This window comes from Erithacus rubecula, assembly GCF_903797595.1.
Source record: "Erithacus rubecula genome assembly, chromosome: 17".
In the NCBI taxonomy this organism is placed as follows: Eukaryota; Metazoa; Chordata; class Aves; order Passeriformes; family Muscicapidae; genus Erithacus; species Erithacus rubecula.
In genome coordinates, this window is record NC_136669.1 from 13,851,426 (window position 1) to 13,872,339 (window position 20,914).

At 49.0% G+C, this 20,914-nt stretch overlaps 1 protein-coding gene across 4 annotated transcripts in view; it reads left to right on the forward strand.

The window, feature by feature from the left end:
* The window catches only part of XPO6 (exportin 6), a 55,851-nt gene that overhangs the window by 31,450 nt on the left and 3,487 nt on the right, over positions 1-20,914 (forward strand). For 3 of the 4 annotated variants that reach the window (XR_013776244.1, XM_079321058.1, XM_079321060.1), the window contains exons 8-21: positions 1,627-1,753; positions 2,719-2,828; positions 5,005-5,113; positions 6,404-6,496; positions 8,428-8,497; positions 10,540-10,699; positions 11,642-11,734; positions 12,927-13,071; positions 13,651-13,797; positions 14,872-15,061; positions 15,671-15,826; positions 16,992-17,106; positions 17,656-17,827; positions 18,470-18,631. Coding sequence is in view for 3 of the 4 variants with exons in the window: in XM_079321058.1 (XP_079177184.1) it covers positions 1,627-1,753; positions 2,719-2,828; positions 5,005-5,113; positions 6,404-6,496; positions 8,428-8,497; positions 10,540-10,699; positions 11,642-11,734; positions 12,927-13,071; positions 13,651-13,797; positions 14,872-15,061; positions 15,671-15,826; positions 16,992-17,106; positions 17,656-17,827; positions 18,470-18,631 (1,849 nt within the window). In the remaining variant the exon portion in view is untranslated. The remainder of the gene's footprint in view (positions 1-1,626; positions 1,754-2,718; positions 2,829-5,004; positions 5,114-6,403; positions 6,497-8,427; positions 8,498-10,539; positions 10,700-11,641; positions 11,735-12,926; positions 13,072-13,650; positions 13,798-14,871; positions 15,062-15,670; positions 15,827-16,991; positions 17,107-17,655; positions 17,828-18,469; positions 18,632-20,914) is intronic. The other variant, XM_079321059.1, reaches the window with a different exon arrangement.

Genomic DNA, 20,914 nt, shown 5'->3' on the forward strand with positions numbered 1-20,914 from the left:
AAGGACTCAGTGCATGGAAGTGTCATCCTAGCTTGGACTAATAAAATCCTGAATAAAAGGGGCACTGAAGGAAGCCCCTTCAGTAGCTGGGTGTGCTCAGAACCTGCAGGCCCTGGAGTCCTTCCTTGCTTTCCTCTTGTGCTGCTGGTTATTTTTGTTCTGTTAAAAATCAGTCTGAACACTTTGAAACTGCAGAGCAAGTTGAAATTGCCTTTTGCTTCATTTGTGTCTGGTTTTGAAGGTCCCAAAAGATGGGAAGTGGCTGGTAAGGTCCAGGCAGTGGCTCAGAGGTTGGAGAAGGGGGCTGGGGACCAAGGAGGAATTTCCCTCTTCTCAGGTCAAAGCCTATTTAGAAAATGGAAATTAAAAGGATAGAGATGTTTGAGTCTGGACTTATTTTTTAATTTTTTTTGCCCGTGGCTTTGATTTCGAAGTGTTTGATCTGTGCTCAGGTGTGCTCAGTGATCTCCTGTCAAGCAGAGAATGCCAGATAAAGAAGGAACTTCATCTTTTTTGCATATTCAAAGCAGTGTGTGGTTTTGAAGGCTCACAACAGCCCCCAGTGCTGCAGCTCTGTCAGCTGCCAGTGCTGCTGGTTGTGAGGGAGTTCTTGTTAGAAAGAGTGGGGATTCCCAAAAAAAACCCAAAAACAAATCCCCAGAGTTTGCAGCAGTGCAGATCAGGCAGTGGAGTAAAACCAGGCTGCTCATGCCTGTCTGAAACTGTGCTGAGCCAAACATTTTATTGAAAATACTGACTTTGAGTAGTTTGGTGCATTTCAGAGCTCTGGGCAGGAGGGAAGGCTGGAATTGCCTGTGTGTGATGTGTGTGGTGCTGCCATCCCTCCTGTGGCTGATGGAGTGTTTAACTCTTGCTGCACAGATGGATCTGGAGATGGTTTTTAACCCTGCGAAGCTGTGCTGTGCAGGGTGTGATTGTGTTCCCAGTAAATCTCACCCCAGTGGGAATTTGCCATTTTTCCCTCAGGAACTCTCCCTGCTGCACCAGGTCATGCTCTGGCTGCAGTCCCTGAAAATTTGGTGGCAGGCTCCTTTTGGGAACTACACTTTGTACATTCCCTGAGGAGCCCATGCTTTGGAGGAAGATTTCTCTTTCTTTTCCCAATAAGTCTCAAGCCTGGGCTCAGCTCAGGATGGAGCTGATCTCCACTGCAGGAGGAATTTTCCTTTCTAGCTCTCAGCTCCCTGGCTCTCCCCCCCCCTCCTGTAAATGTAACCACTCTGTTGCTGATTCCTGCATTCACTTCTTACTTCCAGCTGAATTCCTCAGGGGTTACAGGTCATTTCACTAATCCTGTCTCCATCAGTACAGTGACCTTTGCTATCAAATTATTTCTCCAGGGTGGAGAGGGTTGTGTTCATTTGCAGGCCTGGTTGAACTCAATATTTATCTGAATATTAAAGTTGCTTTTGACTGGATTGTCTTTTCTGCTGTTTCAGCTGTTAGTGGAGTGAAGGGTTGGTAATCCATGCAGGGCTTTATATTTAATTGTTCTCCTGATAGTCAGCTATTTATTTGGAATGAGAAGATTCTGAGTGTTTTCTATCACTATTTCACTGCAATTGCTTTGCTGTTTGTCCTCAGTGCTCTCTGCTCTCCTTGCAGCTACATTGAGAAGTTCACAGATTTCCTGCGTCTCTTTGTGAGCGTGCACCTGAGGAGGATCGAGTCCTACTCCCAGTTCCCTGTGGTTGAATTCCTGGCCCTGCTGTTCAAATACACTTTTCATCAGGTACAGCCCCACATCCTCATGTTTTCCATCCTGTTCTGTTGTTCTTGTTTGCCCCAATCAACTCAAAAAAAGAACATTGAACTGGGCCTTACTGGCATTTCCCACTGGTGCTTACCCTGCAACAACAACTTATCTGATGTTTTACTTTGATTCTGCTTAAATTTTTTTTTCCCTGCTCCTTGGAATGGGCAATGTGTGGAAAAGTCTCTCAGACTTGCTTGGTTTGTGTTTGGGGGTGCTGTTCTTTGTCCTCAATCTGTGGCTTTCTTGTAGCTTTCAGTTTTTGTATTAAAAATCTCTATGGCTTTAGATAGAAGCTGTCAGTGCAACTCAGCCCAGCAACACAGGAATAATGACAAAGGAAACAGCTTTATAATATCACAGAATCCTGGAATGGTTTGGGTTGGAAGGAAACTTGAGGACCATTTCATTCCAACCCAGCCATGTCCAGGGACACCTCCCACTGTCCCAGGCTGCTCCAGCCCCATCCAGCCTGGCCTTGGGCACTGCCAGGGATCCAGGGGCAGCCACAGCTGCTCTGGGCACCCTGTGCCAGGGCCTGCCCACCCTCCCAGGGAACAATTCCTGCCCAATATCCCATCCAGCCCTGCCTTCTGGCAGTGGAAGCCATTCCCTGTGTCCTGTCCCTCCATCTCTTGTCCCCAGTCCCGCTCCAGCTCTCCTGGAGCTCCTTCAGGCACTGGAATGATGGAAACTGGTGTAGCAAGCCATGAGATGGGTTAATGCTGAGACCAACCTCATAATTCCTGGGTTCCTGCCCTTGTCCAAGAGTTTTTGCTCATTTTTTGGCAGCTCTGAATCTTTCCAGTGGCATCCTAGAACTGTTTCAGTAAAACAAGAATCTCTTGCCAGGGATTGAAGTGGATGTTACCTCCTGTTTTCACTGTGTGGAATCCATCTTGCCATAGCTTGTGGTACTTATTGGGAATTTTGGTGTTTTTCAGCCTACACATGAAGGTTACTTTTCTTGCTTGGACATCTGGACACTCTTCTTGGACTACCTGACCAGCAAAATCAAAAGTCGCCTGGCAGACAAAGAAGCAGTGCTCAACAGGTGAGGGCTGGGCTGGGGCAGCCTGGAATCACAGAATGGGTTGGGGTAGAGGGACCTTAAAACTCATCTCATCCCTCCCTTGCCATGGCAGGGACACCTTCCACTGTCCCAGGCTGCTCCAAGCCCCATCCATCCTGGCCCTGGGCACTGCCAGGGATCCAGGGGCAGCCACAGCTGCTCTGGGCACCCTGTGCCAGGGCCTGCCCACCCTCCCAAGGAAGAATTTTTTTCCTACAGCAGCAAAGAGGCTTTGTGGTCACCTTGGAAAAGCTGTGAGAAAAAAGCTACTGCTTACAGCATCTTCATGTGTGCTTGAGTCTTTTCTTTGTGTAAAATCATCAAGTATAAAAAGCATAAACCTCAGTGTTTCACACTGATTCACAAGAATTCAGGCTGAGCAGGTTTGGGTAGACAAACTGTCACTTACATATGTTGTGTGTGAACCTTGCAGGCAGAGGAAGGAAGCTTTGTAGTCTAAAATAGAACTGAAGCATATTTGAGCACAAATTAGAAGAGGAAACTACAACACAGGTTGCTTACTTAGTGTTCACACAGCTCATACAACTAATTAATGAAATAGGAAACAAATTTTATTTAATTAGGATTTTAAACTTCCTCTTTAAATAGAGGATGTGATTCTGAGAAATACAGATGAGACTGGAAGTCCAAAGTTGCACTTGGTTACTGCTGTGTGTATTAGTTACAGCAGTGGTTGGCAGCTCTTCCTTGGCAGATGCTGACCCTGAAAGGGCTGGGTTTTGTTTGAGAAGAGTCTCTTTGCTGCCACTTTAAAAGTCTGGTGAATATCCTGGTGAGTTGTTTGGGTTTTTAGGTTTAAAAGCACCATGGTTTGAGCATTGTCTGGTTCTGCTAAGTGCGGACAGAAGATTCTTTCCCTTGAGCACCCTGAATAGCAGCAGTTGGTTTTTAAAAGCCAGCCTGGCATCATAACCACAAGGAAAAGTGGAACTGCTGTAGAGCAGACAGCTCTTCCTTTCAGCATGGGAACTGTGGGGTTTGAATTTCTCAAGAAGCAGATTTTTAGAACTTCAGTATTTGCTCCTGTGCCTGCCTAACCTGCGTGTGGTCTTGGTGTCACTCAGCTTGTGATGGAGAAGATTGTAACAAAAAGCTGTCTCTAGGTCTGTCAGACTCCAAAATCATCAATAAAGCTTGTGAGTGGTTGGGGCAGCTCTGACACCTGCAGTCCTGCACACCCTGAGCCGTGGGAACTCTGGGCTGGGCAGTCTGGGGTGGTTACACCACAGGGGCACAGAGGATGTTTCCTCTTCTGTGGTTCAGAAACTTTGCTTTTTGTACACAGTGCCACTTCTACCACTGGAGAAGTTGCCAAATGCAAGGTTACACCACCTTGCCCAGAGCTTGCAGCAGCCTGGCTGGTGGCACAGCTGACTGTCACATCTGACACTTGGCTTGCGTCAAGCTCTGCGTCTGTTACTCTTTTTTTATGCCTGTTGTTCCAACCTGATTTTCTCTAGAAAAAAACACAGGATTTTTTAATGAGACCCCAGCTGTTTGGAGAAGGTTTTTCAAGGAAAAATCAGACTAACCCAGCTTGAAATCGCTGAAGTTGGGTGTTGTGGCAGCAGCAGTGATTGTGTGCTCTGCTGAGTTTGCAGCTTGGCATTATTTCTGTTGGCTCTGTGCTCTGTGCCAGCTCCCAGGGGTGCAGGGATATTTCAGTGACACACCTTCAGTGTTACATAGAGAGAAGGAAGGGGGCTGGCTTTGTTTCAGGGGAGAAGGGCCTGGATTTCAGTGTGGGGAAGGAGACAGCAGCACAGACAGGCTCAGGGTCCCACCTGAGACAGCAACAGCTGCCCTGGTTCCTCTGTTCCTCATTCAGGGGCTGCTGAGCACAGCCCAGGCTCCAGGAGGCTCTTGGTGCCTCCTGTTTGTGGACACCTGGTGCTGTTCCTGGCAAGCTGCTCCTGCTTTTCCTGTTTTTAACTCTGGGGCTGTTTCTGTGGCTGACAATCCTCCCTTTCCCTTCCAGAGACAGAGGGATAGTGGGTATTGCCAAGGCAGTTTCCTTACAAGTACCTTGTGAAATGAGCTGATACCCTGAATGCTGCTTGGTGTAAGTGTTGTGTTTTAGATTTCCTTTGCTGGAAGGGTTTCAGCCAGCTCTCTGTGTGTCTTCTGGTGGCTGCAGGTACGAGGATGCCTTGGTTCTGTTGCTGACAGAGGTGCTGAACCGGATCCAGTTCAGGTATAACCAGGCTCAGCTGGAGGAGCTGGATGACGAGACCCTGGATGATGATGTAAGGAGCAGGGCTGGACAGGACAGGCCACCTGTGACTGCCACACCTGCAGTGCCTTCTCCAGAGCTTGCACTTGGGAGTATGGGCTAAACAGCTGCTCCTCCCCTCCCTTCTGTGGGGGGTTTGAGCTTAAAACAGCTTCAGATGCTTTCCACAAAAAGTCACACTGAAGATGTAACCTTTGGGTTTAACTTACTGGGGGGAAAATTTAAATCCTTGTGTTCTGATTGTCAGAGGTATTAAGTGGCCATGTCATTCCTTTGGAGTTTAAAGTGTTTACTTAGTTTGGAATTAATTTGTTGGTCACTTGGGAATTGAAATGCTAAAATATCTCTAAAGCAAAAGCTTGAAGCTGTGTATTGTTGGTGTTTGTGTTTAAGCTTATTTCTCCTAAATTGGCATTGATTAAAAAAAATTATCTTGAAACTGATAAATGTCAAAGTGAAGTAGGTGGCCAAAATGGGTGGGGCCAGAGCCCTGGGAGGGTAGGTTAGGTGTCACAAGAGGGTAGGTGAAGGAGCAGAGGGACTTTCACCACAAATAGGATCAGAGAGATTTTTATATTCTGGGATGTTGAGGGCTGGTCACATCACAGCTTCTGAGCTTGATAGCAGCACCATTTCATAGGCAAAATTAATTATTTTCTTGATTGATTTGACACTTATAATTAGCTGTCATACCCCTGTAAAGACCATGTTGGTGTTTGGATGCCTTTCCATGGTGATAATAATGTCATAAATAAGGATATAAATTATCTGGAGCATCTGATGAAGTTGTCCTTATGCTTCCAAAACAGGGTGGCAAATGATGATACTTGCTAGACTTTAGGCTTTTGGTATAAAACTTGAAAAGGGTTTTAGTTCATGATTTGTGGACAAAATGAAGTCAGGACATGGTGCTATTGATTATTCTGTTGTTTATGTTGCTGTGTGTGTTTCTTGTTCCATTTTTTCCTTCTCCTATCAATAGCAGGTTTGGGCTATGATGGTAACAGGCAGCTTCTTTCTCAGTCACCTGTGTGGCTGAGCATGGAAAGAATTTTTCAGTGTTAAAATAATTGTTTAATTCACCTATCAAATCATTGCCACTCTTTCCCCTCCCTTCTCCTGCCCTGTCCCCTATCATTTCTATATAAAAACAAATTCAAGTGGAGCATGCAAATCCCATTTCTCTGAGGTGCTGCTTTGTGTGTGGGGGTTTCTCCCTGCTGTCCCTCCTTCCCAGTGTCCCCAAAGCTGAGTGCTCCCCTGGGAGGGGCTGTGCTCACCCCAGTGTCCCTGCTGTTTGCAGCAGCAGACCGAGTGGCAGCGGTACTTGCGCCAGAGCTTGGAAGTGGTGGCCAAAGTCATGGAGCTCCTGCCCACCCACGCCTTCTCCACACTGGTAAGTGCTTCCCCAGCCCCAGTGCCACCTGGAATGAGCACCAACTGATGGAGATTTTCTTTTTCTTGCAAAATTTGGCAAGGGGAGATTAGAAATTGAAGAGAGAAAATTGTTGCTTTGGCTTCGTTGCATTTCTTGGTGTGTTTTGAAGAGAGTGTTTCAGTGTCCAGCTTGGTGGATACTCTTTAGAAATTCCCCTCTCTCAAAGTGTAAGCATTTGGCAGCAACCCCTCTGTGCTGTTTATTTTGTCCTTCATCTTGAAATAAGGGCTGTGAATTGGTCAGATAAGTGTCATTAATAGGGTTTTAAAGAGTAGAATCTTTATTTTAATTAGAGGCTAGATAAAAATGCTGGAGAGAGGCTTTGGAGTATTGGGAAGCAGATCTGATCTGGATAAGTGATCTGATCTCTTCAGCTGCTGTCACTACCTTTGGGGGTGTAAAAGTTGTCTGAGTTTGTAGCATCACAGTTTTGAGGAGGAGATCTTGAGGATGGAAGTGTAGCCCAGAATTCAGAGCAGTCCAGGAGAGGTGAGGAGGAAGGGAAATAACAGTACTGGGATCTCAGCAGGTGCATCAGTCCTGCTGGGAACACTGCACAGCTCACCCTCTGACCTGTATTCCCAAGAAGCAGAGAAAACTGGGCTGCTGCAGAGGCAGAAGGTGCCTGACCTGAAGTGCCTTTGCTGTTTTTCCTGAAGCAGAGAAGCAGAAGCCTGTCACTAGGAGGAGGGAACAAAAGCACAGGCTGCTGTGCAGCTTTGGTGTGAGTCAGCAGGAGGCACCAAGGAGAGGAGATGGTGTTTCAGGGAGCAGATGGATCAGATGGAGCAGAGCATGTGGCTTCCTTGGAGTAACACATTCCCAGGAGGAAGGCTCTGTGGTTTTTTACACTCCCCTCAGGCATTTATGCAAAGACACTCCACTGTTAATTAGGCACAGCATGTTGGAAGATGGGTAGGGAGTGTTTTCCTGAGCTATGCATTGTTCCTTCTTGTGGACTGGGGAATGTGGAGGCTCTCAAGCAGTTCCCAGTGCTTTTCCCAGTGCCTGCAGGGCTGGTGGGTTCAGTGATTAGTTAGGAATTTTAGCAGTGGCAAATAATTAAAGCAGTGGACAGCAGCTGCCATTGCTCCATCCCATGCTGAGCAAGGAAGGGCTGCAGCTCCTTCTGCTGATGGGTGAGGGAACTTCCATAAAACCAACCACCAATTTCAACCATTTTCCCCAAAAGAAATTAAACAGAGCTGTGCCAGGCTGAAAGGGTTGAGCAATATTCCTCAGCTGAAGTATGAGCAGAACCTGACGTGTTTGCTGTCACTGCTGAGTGATGGAGCTGGGCTGACACTCTGCTCCCACACTGGGGTGCATGAGGACTGTGCTGTTTATTCCTTTGGCTGTTTTCCCCGTGGAATTTCAGCTGGTGCAGCCCACAGCTTGCTGGCAGAGTGCTGCACTGCCTCCCTTCTCTACCCTGGTAGAGGCACTGAACTCAGCTTTTAGGTTGCATGATATTTTGGGAGGTTTTGAAGTATCACCTTTTGAGAAGGTGATGTTTCCAGGTGAGGGGGTGAGCACAGACTTCCTGCACTTCAGACTCTGCCACTCCTCTGCTCCTTGGCCTGGGCTGTCCCTCCAGCTGTGCCCTCACTCCACTGTCAGACCATTATCTTGTCAGGCTGATTGCTGGGGTTAGAGGCAAAGGAGAGCTGCCACAGGGAAGTGCCTTCAGGGGAGTGGTCTTTGTTCTCCTGACAGCTGTCAGGACCTGGGATGTTGTGGGATGCAGGATCAGCCCAGAGCCCATCCTGCCCTTCCTCCAAATGCCTTTCTGAAGGCACTGGGGAGAAATTGCTCTGGCAGAGCAGTCAGTAGTTGGGTGTTAGTGTCTGCCAAGCCCCAGGATCACAATGAGTTCTTCTCTTTTCCAGTTTCCTGTTCTGCAGGATAACCTGGAAGTGTATCTGGGGCTCCAGCAGTTCGTGGTCACTTCAGGAACAGGTAATAACCAGCCTCTAACACTGTGCTCCTCCCTCCTTCATCCCTGCAAAACCACTCTAGACCTGCTTTGGTGTTGCTTTTTCTATACTCAGTTGATCAGAACTTGTGTGGTAGCTCATGGCTCAGTAGTTAAACTCCAGCAGCAGACAGAAATCTCATAATATGATTTATTCTTATAGGCTTGGTTCTTTCCTTGTTCTGGTATTTGAAATGAAGATACCAGAGGTGTTAAGAGTAGGTGTGCTGCACCAAATACTACAGCTCCTTCCTGAGAAACAAGGGAAGCAGTGGCAGGGAGATCTGCCTGAGGGGAGGTTGTGGTTGTATTGAAATTCACTGGTGTGACCAGGAAGGGAATCTGTCACATCTCCAATACTGCTGGACATGGCAGAATGGTGACTATTGTAGAGCCAGTTCTAGAAAAAGTATTCCCAGTTTTAGGATCATTTCAGCCCTTGGATAAGCAATGTGTAGGGGTTTAGTGCAGCCTATGTTAGGAACTGTCCTGGGGCTGGATCAGCAGCTCTGGATTGAATCCCAGAATGGGTTAGGTTGGAAAGGACCTCAGTGAGCCTCTGATCCAACACCCCTGCTCATCCCAGAACACATGGCACAGGATGATGTGCCCACAAAATGGAGAATTTGTTGTTGAAAGTTTGGTCTGAGATGAAATACAGTCAGTGGAAAGAAAATGTGATTTTCTTCGAAAAATGGTGTTGCAGAACATATTTGCTATTTTAGTAGAAGCTCTGGAATGTTTGAGGTGTCCACACCTGAGCAGCAGGATGATTGTGTGGGGCTGGAAAATCCCATTAGCAGATTGTTTCTTGTACCTGAGAAATATGGAAGTGTACAACACACCTCACATCAGAAGTGAAGTCACAAATTCTCTGTCCCAAATCTGCTGCTGGATCACTGGAACTGTAGCCAGCAGAGGGAGTGTGGAAAACTATCTTCTCCATGGGGAAAACCATCTTCTGCAGAGCTGGGGATGCTCCTGATGGCAGCAAGACACAGACAGGCTTCTCTCTGTGTAGGAATTACATCTTCCAGAAGGAAATGAAGATGGAAAGGGCTGAAATAGTCATTGATACCTTTATCAGCCTTTGAAGTGTGGTCAGAAGAGCTGAGCTTGCTTTCCCAGCCCCAGTGCTGCAGTGTCTGGCCCAGTGCTGCCATCTTCTCCCAGTCTGAGGTTTCTCCTTAGACCCAAGATCACCCCAGAGGGACATGCAGTGGTTTAAACCCTGGTTTTTCCCGAAGCAGCTGAAGAGAGATTGCTGGAGAGGGTTTTCAGAGGCTGCAAGGATTGTTTATTGTTTCTTATCTCAGGAACTTTTTGCCCAGCCAGCAGCAGTCTGCCCAGCCTGGCATCCAGGGTGGAATCTGCCTGGTGAGGGCAGGGCTTATTTTATATAGTCTGAACTACATGCTGCATGTTTACAACAATTTCCCAATACAATACAATCTTGTTAAATGGTCCAGCCCTGACCCCATCCAATCTAAAAGTGCCAACGTGTCACCCAACATGGATGACAGGAAGAAGAAGGAGGAAAAGGTGTCCACCCCCCAAATTCTCCATCTTGGCCACGTGTCCCTTATCATAAACATTCCCAAAAGTCTATTTATCTACGTTCTAACAATCTAATTTATACTTTACTAATTTTGGTGGCTTGTTTCCATTCCCTCTGTGTTGGTAATTTCCCCCAGGAGTTAGAATTCAGTGCCTGAGACAGCAGGGTCTCACTCAGGGGTCTTTGAGACCCTCGCCAGGGGGTTTTGAGACCCCCAAGGAGGCCAGGGGTACGCCCTGGGCTCTCACACCATCTGAGCTGTGCTGAGCTAATTTCACAGTTCTTGCCATGTAATTAGAATAAGCTTTGCATTTCCTGTCCCTTTGTCACAGGTTTCCCATGCCCAAGAGCTGCAGGGATTCATCTCAGACTCGTGGGGTTTTTCCCTTGCGCCAGCAGGGATTTGCAGCTCTGGGGGCACGATCAGATGAACTGATGTGTGGCTGTGTTGCTGTGGTGTCCCTGCAGGTCACAGGCTGAACATCACAGCAGAGAACGACTGCAGGAGGCTGCACTGCTCCCTGAGGGACCTGAGCTCTCTGCTGCAGGCCGTGGGCCGCCTGGCCGAGTACTTCACCGGGGACGTGTTTGCCGCCAGGTTCAGCGACGCCCTCACCGTGGTGGAGAGGTGGGTGCTGGGCTGCCACCCCTCCACTCCTCTATTGGAAACCTTTTCATGCCTCCTTGCAGTGGGCTTCTTTCTGATAACTGACTCCTTCCCTCGTAGGCAGCTTCACACAGTACTGACTCTTTCTCTCCTCTGCATAACTGGCTAAACCCAAACCTGTCCCTTTCCTAACCACCTTACCCTGTCTGTCCCTCACACAACATCATACCTTGTCTGTCCCTTACCTCCTTACAGCCAGCAGACTCCTAATCTCAAGCCCTTGTACTCTACTTGTACTGTAACTGGTGGCCAGCTAACCCACTCCTTTATAACACCCAAACTCGCTGGGCAGGCAGAGATGTTTCCACTCCTCAGTTATCATTACAGGTGTAATTCATCAGGAGAGATTGCCTCCTGTCCTATCCTTTCAGCTTGTCTTCCCAGAGGGTACAGTTGTTTAGCAGCTCCACATTGTCAGTGGCTGTGTTCTTTTTTGTTCTTTGTTCTGCCTTCACTCAGAGTCAGGATTGAAGCACAAAAGATGGATTTTCACGCTGGGATTCAGTTGTTTATGAATTCTCATCTATATTTGTAATCTTCAAGGTCTTTTCCAACTTGGATGATTCCATGATTCTTCTCTCAAATGAAAAGACCTGTGAAAGCTGAAGGGACAGACATTTTATCTTCCTCTCCAAGATACTTAATTAGCACATAGTTACAAATGGCAGAATTTCAGGCCTTTACCTAGGTTTTGTGTTTTCATTTCTGTGCAGGAACATCTGACTTGTTCCATTTTTTCCCAAACAGCACAGTAGACTCTGAATTATTTTAAGCTAAACGGTCAAAATCTCATTTGTGTATTAGCTAAATATTGACCCAGACTGGGGAAGAGCTGCACTAGACCAGCTGCTGGAGCAGATTTGTACAATCCCTTTGCAGTGTCCTGTGTTTTTGCCCCTGCAGGCTGGTGAAGGTGACGTTGTATGGATCCCAAATCAAACTGTACAACATTGAGACTGCCGTTCCCTCCGTGCTGAAACCCGACCTCATCGATGTGTGAGTGTGGGCTGCCCCAAACTGGCCACTCACAGGGTGGGGAAGGCTTGGATCTGCTGCTCAGATATTCTGGGAAACAGCCTCTCCAGCTGCTGGCAGCTCCCCAGGAAAGCACCTTTTTCAGCTGATGAAAGTCAAGGCTCCTGCCAGCGTGTTGGACCTGTCTTTCCTCTAATGGAAGTACCCAGGTTGTTTAAAGGATAACATGTTTGTGCTGAAAAGGAAAAATGCCCCTTAAATCAGCTCTGAGAGCAAGCTGGGATTGTGCCCTGTGCTGGTGGCTGTAAGAGCGGGGTAATTAATGAGGAAATAAGTGTTACAACAGTGATATTTTAAAGAAATGGTTCCACCATTTATAAATCCAGTAGATGGATTTTTTGCTACTAAAGTCACATCTGTGCCTCAGGTAAAAGAAGTTTTTCCCTGTTGAGGGAAATCCTTGTCTTCCAAGACAAACATAAACCTTACAGCTGTGCAAGCCATTTCTGGGACAAACAATGCCTGCTATGCAGGCACTGATTTTGTGTGAAATCTTGGTGCTTCTGGTCACACATCACCTCTGGGACAGACTTTTAGTGACCCTCCCTTGCTGAGACTATGCACAAATCTGTTCTCTGCCAGTTCTGTGAGCAGAATTTAAGGTTTGAACCCTTGTTCTGGTTTGTAACTGCACCTTCAGCAGCTCCTTGAAGACCTCCTCTAGATTTCACCATATCACTGTATAACTAATGGGATTTCTCCTATTAGCCCCAAGTTAATAGCACTGAAATTTGTGCAGGTCATGTTGTTTTAATGTTTTTTCTGGTTTGGGGATAATAGCTTGGGAGGAGATTTTCTGGCTTGGGGATAATAATTGGGGAGGAGTTTTCCATGATCTGTCAGCATGGGTTCACCCTTTTCCCTGTCCCTGAAGAAACCTGTGATCCATTTCCTAATGCTTGCCTGAGAAAGCAACACTGTCACACATTTGGGACACCTCTCCTGACACAATCCTGACCTGATAAAAGTGTGATTATGAACTGTGCTTACATCCAGTACAAGTTGGTGATAACTTGGCTTTATCAATTCACGCCTTTGCCTTAGTGGCTCCAAAAAAGCAATGAGGATTTTTTTCAAACCACGCTGCCAGGTTTGCCCAAAACACCTCTCCTGTGTGCTGCTCAGTGCTGACAGTGTCCCCTGCTGTCCCCAGGCACGCCCAGTCCCTGGCAGCCCTGCAGGCCTATGCTCACTGGCTGGCCCAGTTCTACAGCGAGGTGCACCGGCAGAACCCCGAGCAGTTCATCTCCCTGGTGTCCACAGCACTGGAGGCCATCACCCCCCTCATCAGCTCCAAGGTAAATCCTCCCCTGGGGCTGGGGGCTGCACTCTGCTCAGCTGGGCTGGGCTGGAGCATCCCAGAGCTGTGGGAGGTGTCATAACAGCACTGGGGGTCAGGCTAGCAGAAGCAACTTAAAGGCTTTCAAACTCAGTCTAATGTTTTTATGGTTTGAAAGCAGGGAAGTCTCTTTCTCTCTCATGTGTTAAAGGATTTCAGTTATGCTCTGGTTGACAAATAAATGTTAGAATTGTTAGGAAAAGCTGTCTAAGATTGAGTCCAGACATTCCTCCAGTACTGCCAAGGCCACCATGACCCACTGTCCCCAAATGCCACATCCACATGGCTCTTAAATCCCTGCAGGGATGGGGACTCCACCACTGCCTGACCACTCTTTCCATGAAGAACTTTTCCCAAAATCCAATCTAAACCTCCCCTGGCACAGCTTGAGGCCATTTCCTCTCATCCCGTCCCTTTTCTCTGGGAACAGAACCCGACCCCCCCTGGCTGCATCCCCAGGTCCTGGCAGCTCAGTGAGCTGTGCCTGGCTGTGTATGCAGCTGGGACTGGGCAGCCTGACCACCCCTCTGTGTCTCAGGTGCAGGAGAAGCTGCTGCTGTCTGCGTGCCACCTGCTGGTGTCCCTGGCCACCACGGTGCGGCCGGTGTTCCTGAGCAGCATCCCAGCCGTGCAGAAAGTGTTCAACAGGATCACTGACACCTCTGCCCAGCGCCTCCCCGACAAGGTCAGTGGGCCACGGCTGTCTCACCTGCAAATCAGCTGTCCTTGGCAAGATGTGCCTCAGGTGGTGAGGGATAACCTCAACAATCAAGTGGAGGGGCAGCAGTCATCTCTGTGTTGTGGATATCCACAAATGACAGTGATATTGTATGTAATTAATGATCTGTTTCAAGGAAAAAGCACAATTGCACCTCTTAGGTTGACACCATCCCCAGTTCTGCATCATCTTTACAGTACAGGCACATTGATTCTGATCTACACAAAGATTTTTGTGAGACTCAAATGTTTATGTTGCAGAAGCAATGTAAATAATATAAATGCATTCCATTTATAGCACTGAAAAGCCACAGTGCTGGGATATGGTTGTGTTGTGTGCTGGCAAGGGAGCACAAAGTGCTGCACAAGTGCAGAAGCTCAGCCTGTAAACCAGACAAGGAGTAATGGAAGTAAAATAATCTTTGTTTTTATAAACACCGGAGATTTACTGCTGCAGGGAAGGGCTGACAGAGCTGGGAGCTGCCCTTGAATCCTAGAGTTTTTCTTCTCTCTCTTTGCAGAGCTGGTAGTTTTCACTTGGGCTCGTGTTCTGCAGTTGTACAGTGAGCACTGCTGGACAGCCATAAAATGTCACTTCACTCCAGGCTTGTGCTCTAGCAAAAATTCACTCAGAAAAAACGTTAAAAACTTTGTCTCTTTGCTCAATGTTGCCCAGAGAAGCTGTGGCTACCCCATCCCTAGATGTGTCCAAGGCCAGGCTGGACTTGGAGTATCCTGGTCTAGTGGAAGTTGGGGTTGGAACTATGTGACCTTTAAGGTCCCTTCAACCCAAACCATTGCAAGATTCAATGGTTCTGCTGTCTGTCCAACCCTGGTGCTGTCTGGGCTCTTGGAGGTGGCTTTCTGCTCTCCCATCTCACTGTGGCTACCAGGAGCTCAGGTGTTGTGTGTTTTGGGAGCTGCAATCCATCCTCAGCGTCCAGAGACACACAAAGCAGGGGTGGAACACCTGAGCTTTAACCTCCCTTCCTATCTCTTCCCACCCAAACCATTGTGTGGCTGTGATTCCTGTCCCTCCCAGGCCCAGGTGCTGGTGTGCAGGGCTCTGTCCAACGTGCTGCTGCTGCCCTGGCCCAACCTGCCTGAGAGTGAGCAGCAGTGGGCCGTGCGCTCCACCAACCACGCCAGCCTCGTGTCCGCCCTCACCAGGGACTACAGGCAGCTCAAGGCCACGGCCAGCCTGCCCCAGAGGAAGGTGCAGCTGGAGGACAGTAAGTACCAGTGTCCTGCTCACTGCTGCTGCACTGCCCAGTGTCATTAAGCTGATTTGCCAGGGGTTATTTTGGTTCAGAAGGTGTTTGGCGTACGGGAAGAAAGGAGCAGGTTGGCTTTGCTTTCTAGTTTTAGAGGATTTGTTGCCTCTCATCCCAGGTCACCTGTAAACTCTTCCATTAAAGTGTTGTCTTCTTAAGGAAGGTGGGATCAGGGTTGGGGTTGAAGTTTAAATAGTGAGGATTGCATTGGGAATACTGGACAGCCTCATGGTGTAATATTAGAAATACTGGTTGGAAGCAGCATTAACGAAGATTGTGGTCATAAAAAGTGAAGGGGAAAAAAAAAATTTCTTCCAGACTTAGGAAGTACTGGTTTGGATTTGTTTATATAGAAGGAATGCAGGGAAACTGCTTTGTATGCTTTGGGCCTGGTGTTGGGTGAATTTTGGTTTTTTTTCATTGAGGATCACTTTAGAAATCATTCAGAAATCTGCAGTGTCGCACCTCAGTTGTTTTAATTACTTTGTGTGCGAGCTTAATTCCTCTTCCTCTTACCTGTGAGCAGTTTTGGCACATGCAAGAAGCATCACTCCTCTTGTTTTGCAGCCAAAGTGATCATCCACCAGACACTGAGCGTTCTGGAAGATATTGTAGAAAGTGTCTCTGGAGAATCCACCAAGTCCCGGCAGATCTGTTATCAGTCGCTGCAAGAATCCGTGCAGGTCTCACTAGCCCTCTTCCCAGCTTTCATTCATCAGTCAGGTATAACCTCAGGCCAGGGGTCATGCTGTGAGTAGCTTTCTGAGCTCCTGGTAACACCCAGAGCAGCAGCACAGAGTTGTGGTGTGGGTGTGGAGCATGTGGGTTTGCTGTGCTTGGCAGAGCTGGGCTGAACCACAGCAGGGAAGGGACATCCCTGCCTGCCAGCATCCAGGCAGGATTGTCACAGTTTCAAAGAGCAGCTGGTCCTGAGCATTAAAATAAAAAAAAAAAAAAAAAGCTTTAAAATACCCTCTCTGGCTGTATTTGCCATTTACATTCTCTGCAGAAGCTTGAAGACTAAGAGGAATAGTTGTTATCAGATTGGATCAAATGTTGTGGGATTTGGGGATTTTTTGCCCTGAGATGGAAGCAGGACTGCCACTTGGCAGCCTTGTGGCCAGCAACTTGCATTTTGGGTCACATCAGGGTGCTTCCTCCTATTCCATTTAGGATTTTCTCAGTACTGGGGGTTGAGGGGAGACAAAATCAGTGAAATGCAGAGGATCCAAGGCAGTAGCAAAGGTGCTGTGACTCCAGGGAGCTGTTGTCTTCAGAACAGGCTGGCAGCCTCATCAGCTGCAATTTCTTGGCTATCAAAGGCTGTGTGATGAGGGAGGAGCTGAGAGCTCCAGCTTGGTTATCCAGTCTTTATTGGCATGGATGAAGCATCAGCTGTGCTGATCAGCTCATGCATCACCACGTGCTCACTTCTGAAGATAGAAGGGTCCTCTCAGTTCCTGCCAAAAACCCAGGCTGCATTCTGTCTCCTGCACCCCGAGCTCTGTGGGTGTTTTGGATTTCCTGGTGTTTCCTGTTAACCCTGTATGAGCAGTGAGAACTGGAGAAGGGCCTGGAGCTGCCCCTGAGCTTTCTCCCAGCATCTGAGCACACTGAGGCCTTGCTGGCAGGGTTATGGCTGTTCTCTGGGGTTGGGTGCTGCCTGTGCTTGTCATCCCTGGCAGGTTTTGGAAAGGGATGAACAATCTTGAAGCCCTATAGGAACCAGATGATGGTTTCAGTTTCTCAGACATTCCTGTTGGTAAATTCCCAAGAGTAAATGGGGTTCCCTGAACAGAGGAGCAAACTTCAGACTTAAACATAAAAGACTTATTGATGCACTTGGATGTTTCTTTAACATGTTCTTTTTGCTTTTCTCTTCTCTTAGATGTGACAGATGAGATGCTGAGCTTTTTCCTCACCCTATTTCAAGGCCTGAGGGTGCAGATGGGAGTGCCTTTCACTGAGCAGATCATACAGACCTTCCTGAACATGTTCACCAGGTACTGCCCAGCACTGGTCACTTCTTTCTTACCCCTCAGGAGGGTTTATCTCAGGAGCTGCTCAGCCAGTTGTTCCCTGTCCCTACAGTGAGCTGTTTGCAGCCTTTGTGGCCAGACTTTTGTCACATCCCAGGGCTGAATCTGTGGAAAACACTTCCAAGTCCAGAGAGACCCAGTGCATTCCCATCATAGCTGCCATTTTGCAATTCCAGCTGCCCCACAGACTTTCTGGCTGTCTGGGGTGTTGAACTGGACTCTCACATTCCCTCTTTGCTCCTGCCCAAGGTCTCAGAGTATCCCCTCACTCATTTTTTGTTGGGGAGGATGGGAGGGGGTCTGTCAACCCTCAGTCACAACCTCCCTCCCTTCTGTGGCTTCATGCCTTGGCCAGCATTAATTCAGCATTTCAGAGGCATCACCTATTTCCCAGTAAACCAGGTGAGCCTTTGGATTTCTGAGAATGTTCCTGATGCCTGTTTGTGTCCTGGGGAGCAGCTGGCAGAGCCTTTGGATCCCTGGGAATGTTCCTGATGCCTGTTTGTGTCCTAGGGAGCAGCTGGCAGAGAGCATCCTCCACGAGGGCAGCACCGGCTGCCGGGTGGTGGAGAAGTTCCTGAAGATCCTGCAGGTGGTGGTGCAGGAGCCAGGCCAGGTGTTCAAACCCTTCCTGCCCAGTGTGATCTCACTGTGCATGGAGCAGGTTTACCCCATCATTGCAGAGGTAGGGCAGCTCTCCCAGGGCAGGGGAGGGGAGGCTTTGCTGGGGAGGGGGCAGCAGTGAAGCTTTGGCTTTCCAAGAGCTGCAAATGTGAAGGGAAAACACTCCACAGTGGGATTGGAAGCAGGGTAGATGGAGGGTTTTGTCGGGGTTCCAAGAGAAGCTAAGATTAGGGAGGTGGTCAAAGCAGGAGGCACAGCTCAGAGTCAGCAGTGTGTTTTCATTACAATCCTACAGCTGCTGGGTCTGCTGCTCCCTTAGGAGAAGTGCTTTGATGCTTGGCTGCAGAGCAGTGGGTGGGACCCAGGGCTTGGGGTGGGATCCCAGCAGAGGAGCCTGCTCTGAGCTGCTCTGATCTCTTTGCCTGCCCTGAGCTTCTCTGAGCTCTATGCCTGCTCTAGGTCTGTTCTGAGGTGCTCTGAGCTCTGTGCCTGCTCTGTGCCTGCCCTGAGCTGCTCTGAGCTCTGTGCCTGCTCTGAGTCTGTTCTGAGGTGCTCTGAGCTCTGTGCCTGCCCTGAGCTGCTCTGAGCTCTGTGCCTGCTCTGGGTCTGCTCTGAGCTCTGTGCCTGCTCTGGGTCTGCTCTGAGCTGCTCTGAGCTCTGTGCCTGCTCTGAGCTGCTCTGATCTCTGTGCCCTCCCCTGCAGCGCTCATCCCCTGATGTGAAAGCAGAGCTGTTTGAGCTGCTCTTCCGGGTCCTGCACCATAACTGGAGGTACTTCTTCAAATCCAGTGTGCTGGCCAGTGTCCAGAGGGGAGTGGCAGAGGAGCAGATGGAGAATGAAGCCCAGTTCAGTGCCATCATGCAGGTAACTCACCCCTTCCCACCACTGCCCAGAACTGTCCTGCTGGGGAGCTCACACTGCTGGGGGCAGTGCATCAAACATGGAATCACAGAATCATCCAGGCTGGAAATGCCCTCTGACACTGAGTCCAGTCATTCCCCCAGCACTGCCATGGCCACCCCTAACCCATGTCCCCAAGTACCACGTCCAACAGTTTTTAAATCCCTGCAGGGACGGTTACCCCACCACTGCCCTGGGCAGCTGTGCCTGGGCCTGGCCATCCTTCCCATGAAGGAATTTTCCCAGTATCCAACCTAAGCCTCCCCTGGCACAGCTTGAGGTCATTTCCCTTTGCCCTGTCCCTGTTCCCTCTTCCCAGAGCCCCATCCCCCCTGGCTGTCCCCTCCTGTCAGGGAGTTGTGCAGAGACAGAAGGTTCCCCCTGAGCCTCCTTCTCTCCAGGCTGAGCCCCTTTCCCAGCTCCCTCAGCCTCTCCTGGTGCTCCAGACCCTTCCCCAGCTCTGTTCCCTTCCCTGGACATGCTCCAGCCCCTCAGTGTCTTTGTTCTTGAGGGTCCCAAATGGGCACATGTGGATGATGGGTTTAGATGAGTCTTGAGTGAGGTTTTGCCTCCCAGAACAGCTGAAAATGAAAGTTGCTGAGGATTGACCCAGCTGCTGAGCTCACAAGGCACAGAGCCATGCAGGCTTGAGGAAGGAATGTCAATTCCTTGGCAAGCCTCATCCTGCAATAAAAATACATTACTGCCACTGACCCAGTTAATTCTGAGTGTTGTGATTGGCACTGGGGAGAGCTGCCAGTGCAGGGGAGTTTTCCTGAGTGTCTTTTTGGTTTCCATGCTCTTGTTGAGTGCTGTACCACAGGCCCTGGTAGGGAAGGATCAGTGGGGTAACACCTGACAAGCTTTGGCCTGGGGAATAGTGAATCATGGAATGGTTTGGGTTGAAGGGACCTGAAAGCCCATTCAGTTCCACCTCCAGCCATGGGCAGGGACACCTCCCACTGTCTCAGGCTGCTCCAAGCCCCATCCAGCCTGGCCCTGGACACTGCCAGGGATCCAGGGGCAGCCACAGCTTCTCTGGGCACCCTGTGCCAGGGCCTGCCCACCCTCCCAGGGAACAATTCTTTTCCAATATCCCATCCAGCCCAGTCCCTCTGCAGCTCTCCTGGAGCCCCTTGAGGCTCTGGAAGGCAGGGACAGCGTGTGCACAGAGCCAGCTCCAACCTTCTGAGTTTGGGTCATTGGAATTTTTAAGAACAACAGACTGTGTTCCATGTGTTACTTCAGTCAGAGCTGGCCAGATGAGTTCCCTTGCAATTCCTGTATCACCTTAAACTGCAGGTGGGAGGACTTTAGGAGAGTTTCCCCATCACTGAGTGCCTGGAGACACTGGGTCCCCTGTGGTGCACATGTGCAGAGGGAGCTCTTGCACTGACATAAACTGGGTCATGTTTCTCTCTGGCCTTCCTTCTCCTGCCACCTTTTGGTGTGAATGAAGCCCAGGCTGGTTCCTGTGCAGGGCTGTCCAGCCATCTCTCTCATCTTCCAAACTCTCTTAAATGTCTCATTCTGGCAGATATTTATGTGATAATCTCAGTTCAGGCTGCACTGCTTGTTTTATTCCTTGGTTCTTGCTGCTCTGATACAAAGTTCTTATTTCATGTTCTGTGAATGTTCCCACAGCCAGTGCTTTGTGTGGGGGATATTAATAGTTTGTATGCTGATTTCCACCTGAGATCTAAAGCCAGAACTGGCTCAGTCTTGATGGGATCTGGGTCATTTTTGTCCATTTGATAATAAATGGGTCATGTGGGAGAATAAACTCTTCTGTTCACACTGCCTTGAAGAGGAACTGTTAAAATCCTGTCTCTGTACAGAGCTGACCTCATCCACCTTCATCCTCTGCACGGTGTTTTGGAGGTGTTCAGGGTGGAAAAGATGTTTGATCACACACTGTGCAGCCCTGCCAGGCCAGCTCAGGGTCCTGCAGGTTTCCTTCTGGGCTCTTCACTGCACAGGCTCCCAGGGTCCATCTCCAAATCCTAAATCAGGGTGGTGATATCTGCTTGGGCAAAGGCTGAGGGCCTGTGCTGGGCTGTGTCCTGTCTGTTCCCCATGCTGTGGTGCCTTAGGTGACATCCCTGAGGAGCTGCTCTGCAGGGATATGCCCACATTCCCACCAAAATGTCATTCCCATGGATCTGGTGGCAGCACAGATTTGAACAGCTGCCTGTGTCTCATGAGCTTGCTGCAGTGAGGCTCCCAGGGTTTGTCCTGCTGTCAGGC